The sequence below is a fragment of the Merops nubicus genome, unplaced genomic scaffold, assembly GCF_000691845.1.
Source record: "Merops nubicus isolate BGI_N331 unplaced genomic scaffold, ASM69184v1 scaffold36798, whole genome shotgun sequence".
Taxonomy (NCBI): Eukaryota; Metazoa; Chordata; class Aves; order Coraciiformes; family Meropidae; genus Merops; species Merops nubicus.
Genome location: NW_008625719.1, coordinates 16,642 through 22,039, shown reverse-complemented (window position 1 = coordinate 22,039; position 5,398 = coordinate 16,642). Strand labels below are relative to the sequence as shown.

Genomic DNA, 5,398 nt, shown 5'->3' with positions numbered 1-5,398 from the left:
GAGCTCGGCAGCTGCGAGCTGACGCGTTTTTGGAACAAAACATCCCGGTTTGGGGCATTTGTTCGTCCTCCGCGGGAGCTTGGAGTGGCCTGGTCTGCGCACCTCGGCCGTGTCCAGCTTTGTGTCTGAAACTGTTAACGGAGTGCGTTGTTGAAGGCAGGCCGTGGTTCTCTATTTCCGAGTTTTTTAGCCCCTTTCATCTACCGTGTTTCTTTAAAGTCTTGTACCGAGTATGGTTTTATGTTTTGGCTGTTAATGATATAAGGTCCTGAAGCATGATGTGAACTGAGTGCTGAAGTGGCAAATGTTTACTGAGCCTTGTGTGACGGTGTCTCCTGTTTTTTGTTTCTAGCCATGACCATGCAGTTTATCAGTCACCGGTTTCCAGAGGATCATGATCCAACAATTGGTAAGAAAAATCTCTTTTTTCGTTCCCTCTTTTAGCAGGTTAGGCTGTTGTGGAATCCATTGCTTTAAAGTACTCAATTTAAGGAGAGCTATGAACTTGGCTGTAAATTGAGGACCCAGGTTGCACCTCTTTTAAAGGTATCGAGAGTTCTGAGACTGTTATAAGGACTAGATATCCTTAAGTTTAGATTTTTAATGGCTTTCTTATCATGTATGTTCAGTCATGCGCTATCCATGTTGTCAGGCAAGAATGAAAAACTAAGTGGTTACTAGTTGTCTGCTCAAAAAATCTAGTCTGTGTGCTGTATATGAACACTGCTATTAATTCGGGAGGCAAAATTGTGCTCTGTGCTTTAGAAATTGGGTGGGATGAAAGTTGCTAAAACTACTAGGCTGTGTAACTTTTACAGCATCTTTTAAGAGAAACCTTAACCAATGGTTAGTTACACTGACATAGGAAAAGTGGGGAGAAACAGCCAGCCTCTTGTTGAAAGCTTGTTGTTGTTGTGTGGGAGTGCTGGTTTAGAGGGACAGGATATTTACTGGTTTATTTTCAAGATAGTAGCAGCGGCTCTACGGAAGGTTTCATTCAGGCTGTATCTATGGGCTGAGGCCAATGGGATGAGGTTCAACAAGGCCAAGTTGTCAGGTCCTTCCCCTGGGTCACAACCAACCCCTGCAACACTCTAGGCTGGGGGGGTGAGCAGCTGGAAAATGCCCCAGGGGAAGGAACTCTGGGATGCTGGTGGACAGCCAGCTGAAGATGAGCCAGCATGTGCCCAGGTGGCCAAGAAAGCCACCGGCATCCTGGCTTGGATCAGCACTAGTGTGGCCAGCAGGACTAGGACAGGAATCGTCCCCCTGGACTTGACAGTGGGGAGGCAACATCTCAAATCCTGGGTTCAGTTTTGGGTCCCTCACTCCCAGAAGGACCCTGAGGGACTAGGGCATGGCCAGAGAAGGGCAACGAAGCTGCTTGGGAAGGAACTAGAGCTCAGGTGTGAGGAGCGGCTGAGGGAGCTGGGGATGCTGAGCCTGGAGCAAAGGAGGCTCAGGGGAGACCTTCTGGCTCTGAACACCTCCCTGACAGGAGGCTGGAGCCAGCTGAGGGTCAGGCTCTGCTCCCAAGGGACAAGCAACAGGGCAAGAGGAACCAGCCTCAAGTTGCCCCAGGGGAGGTTGAGGTTGTCCCTGAGGAACAATTTCTTGCCCTGGAGGGTTGCCCAGGGCTGTGCCAGGCTGCCCAGGGCAGTGGTGGAGTCCCCACCCCCGGAGGGGTTCCCAAGCCGTGGAGATGTGGTGCTGAGAGACATGGGTTAGTGGTGACCTACCTGGCAGTGCTGGGATAATGGTGGGACTTGATGATCTTAAAAGTCTTTTCCAACCAAAACGATTCTAGTGGTGGCCAGTTCTGTTGAATCATGAGCATTTTCTCATTTTGAGAAAAATAAATGGGTCTTACTCTGTGCTTTCCAACAAGGTGTCCAAAATGAGTTTATAGGAGGTGGTCACATGTTAGAAATAGCACAAACAGTAGCATGATTTTGGCAAACTGTTGGGAGGTAATGCTAAATTTCACCATTAACAATAAAATTAACTTCATGTTAAGCGAAGAACAGACTGATGTAGTATAGTAGTATTACCAGATTACATTCTTCTAGTGTAGCATTTTCTTTGTGAATTGATGACTATGGCAATTGTATCCCACTCTCTTGTTCTCTCCAACGTGCTGTGAATTCACAGAGGATGCTTATAAAATACGAATACGCATTGATGACGAACCTGCCAATCTGGATATCTTGGACACAGCAGGACAGGTATGCAAGTGGTAATAGGTGAATTGGAAGGATGTAAATGGTCAGAAATCCTGTAGAAGCATGCCTGTAGTTTCTTCCAAATTGTTTTTTGCGCTCTCTTACTTCTAAGCATCACATTGCTTATAGCATCTGTATCATACTGCCTATATTTAGGCAGCTCAGACAGTCCTCTGGTTTCCTGCGCCTTGCTGTTCATGCTTAACAAGCAATATGTGTTGGCTGGTAAATCACCTGTCAGTATGATTTCTGTGGTGAGGGAAACTTGGTGTTAATATCAAACACATGTAATATCTTGACCTTTGTGTAATGGGAGGAGAAGGTAGATGACCAGCTTGTTTACAGTGTTCCTATGCAGCTGGTTTTGGAGTGCATATTGTTTCCCATTCTTAAGAATTTAGAAAGTCGTCGTATTTGTGCAGTTGGAAAGTAATTGTCTGTTTCTAGGCAGAGTTTACGGCCATGAGAGACCAGTACATGAGGGCTGGCGAGGGATTTATCATCTGTTATTCAATCACAGACCGGCGCAGTTTCCATGAAGTGCGTGAGTTCAAACAGCTCATCTATCGTGTTCGACGCACTGATGACACCCCTGTGGTCCTAGTGGGAAATAAATCTGATCTCTCACAGCTACGTCAGGTAAATGGTGCAGAAGAGGCCCACAGCTCCAAGCTTTTTCTGTAAAATGCAGTTATACAAGAAGTTATACTCCCTTTTTTTTTTTTTTTCATGTTTACTATATAGTAAGTTGAGCAGTAGAAAAGTACTCATTTAAACTGGAATATGTGGTATAACTCAATGCATAAAGCAATCACAAAAATAAATTTTTCAGGGCGATGCTTTGGGTTTCACCTGCTCTTGGGCTTTTGTTGTTTTTTAATTCCTGAAAGGAGAGACTCTTAGTAGAGGTTTAGCATTCTGTAAACCACTTGCGGATACTTCTACAAATTGCAGATGCAAGTGTGCTGAGAATGGATGTGTAGTAATGGAGAACCTCGATAAGAATGGACAGAAAGCTAAATTACTTTGAGCTTATGAAAACAGTTTGAAGCAGAGCTTGACTCAAAGGAAATGACCAGTTCCAGAGGTACTGTTTGTCCAGCACGAATCTAGATGAATTTTCACTGTATATTGTAGCAAAAAAATATTGATAGCTCTGGTAAAACAGCCATGCAAAGAGATGTAGAATATAGGATGAGGAGTGGGGTTGCTTTTCTACGGCTTCAGCAAGACTGTTTTTTGGGCAGTTGGGTGGAGTTATTTTTGGAAAGTGTTTATTTTTATTTTCGGTAGTAGTTGGGCAAATGTCGTAGGTTTTGACCAGGAGAAGGAAATGCCCTTCCTGACCCCACACTGACAGATGCCTGTATTAGGGCTGAGGACTGCTCAGGTTAGGCAGCGTCTAGATCAAACTCCAAGAGAAGAATATTCTTTCAAAGGACTTCCTTGTGCTTGCAGATAATTGCATTGCTAGAGAAGCGACGAGTGAAAGAGAAGGAAGAACAGGTTTGTAGAGAAAGATGTAGAGGTCAGTAGAAGTGAGCCAGTCTGGAGGTGGTAGGGTGTGTGCAGTTACAGAGCAAGCAGAACAAGAAGTGGTAAAGAAAGAAACTTTCTGGTTTTGGCTTTTTGACAAGTGTGAACTTTATTTTCCCCCCAGGTTTCCAAAGAAGAAGGCTCTGCTTTAGCACGGGAATTCAACTGCCCTTTTTTTGAAACTTCAGCTGCATACCGTTACTACATCGACGACGTGTTTCATGCTCTTGTGCGAGAAATCCGTAGGAAAGAAAAAGAAGCAGTAATGGCAATGGAGAAAAAATCAAAGCCTAAAAGCAGTGTGTGGAAAAGACTGAAGTCACCGTTTAGAAGGAAGAAGGATTCAGTCACTTGAAGAGAGAATTCCTCTGCAAAATTAATCAAAACCTGTGAACAGCCATTTGTAACCAAAGCAGTTTATTGGCAACGTTTTGACAGTGTGTTTTAAACCTGATGGGACTTTTATGAGGGAATGCATAACTTTTACCAATTATTATTGTTTAGAGTGCTATTCCCTTTATTTGGGTTATTTATCTTAAGACACAGTAACAGTTGTACTTATGTTGTCATGTTTTTACTGGATCCAGCAAATGTTGTTTGTATGTCATTGGTTACAAATGCTGATAGGTTTACATCCTTGCACTTTTGAATCTTTTGTCTTCAGTCATTGCGTACTGGCAGCTGAATTGCATAAAATATTACTGAAGTTCTACCCAGCCTAACTTAAGGGTTTTTTTCATAGTTGTTTGAGAAAACTTTGCTGCTCTCTGGAACAGAAGCTTGTGTCAGGAGAGGTGGCTTGTCGCGATGATACTGAGCAGTGGTTTACGGTGTGCGTCATGACTGGCAGCTGTGACTGTGTGGATGTCACTGAAGAGTTTTTGTGTTCTCATTGAATAGTTGAGTTTGTTTGGTTGTTTTTTTTCAGCAAAAGTAACATGGAGTACTTGTACAAGATTATCTAAATTATCAGGTAAATCAGCAGTGTTGTAGGTGGGATTCTAAACAAGTTAGGAAAAGCAAATTCCAGTTCCTGTGGCAGCTATAACTTGGCAACAGTGCATGAATATGTAGCATTTTGCTGCTGTATATAGCATTTACTGCGTGGCCATAGCATGTGTAAGGCAAGGGTGCTGTAGAAACTACAGCTTTGAATTTTCTGACTTGCTTCTTACAAATTGTAGCTGTAATGGTGCAATGGCATATTTATATACCTTCAGTTTTACATTTGTGTCTTAAAGGAGCCAGTATCTTCGTGTCCTGGTTCCGTGTAAAAAGGGGTTCAGGGCAGGACCCGCACGGAACAGAACTATGTACTCGCCTCTCCCGCCCCCCCGAGAGAGAGAGAGAGAGAGAAACACTTTGGAAAAAAAATGAAGTATATTGTTCAACAAGGAACAGAAAACGAAAAAGGGAGGTAAGGAAAATAACATATACAAAGATTAGGGGGAAAATACAAACAATAAAATATACAAAACCCTCAGAAATGGTTCCAGGGTCCCACGGAGTGAAAGGACAACTTTCCGAGCTCCAAGCCAGGAGTGAAATTAGAACCCACTCCCTGCCTCTTATCAGAGTGTGTGTGGGAAGGGGAGGGAATACAATGGGTCACCCCCACCCGGGGTCCTCCCAGTTGCTGG

The 5,398-nt window shown here is 43.7% G+C and overlaps 1 protein-coding gene across 1 annotated transcript; it reads left to right on the top strand.

Moving 5' to 3' along the window:
* The first annotated feature begins 354 nt into the window (after positions 1 to 354).
* Positions 355 to 4,113, top strand: RIT1 (Ras-like without CAAX 1). Its single transcript, XM_008945782.1, has 4 exons — positions 355 to 409; positions 2,152 to 2,225; positions 2,670 to 2,861; positions 3,883 to 4,113. Exons 1-4 carry the CDS (start codon positions 355 to 357, stop codon positions 4,111 to 4,113), a joined length of 552 nt encoding a protein of 183 aa, XP_008944030.1.
* Positions 4,114 to 5,398: the final 1,285 nt, after the last annotated feature.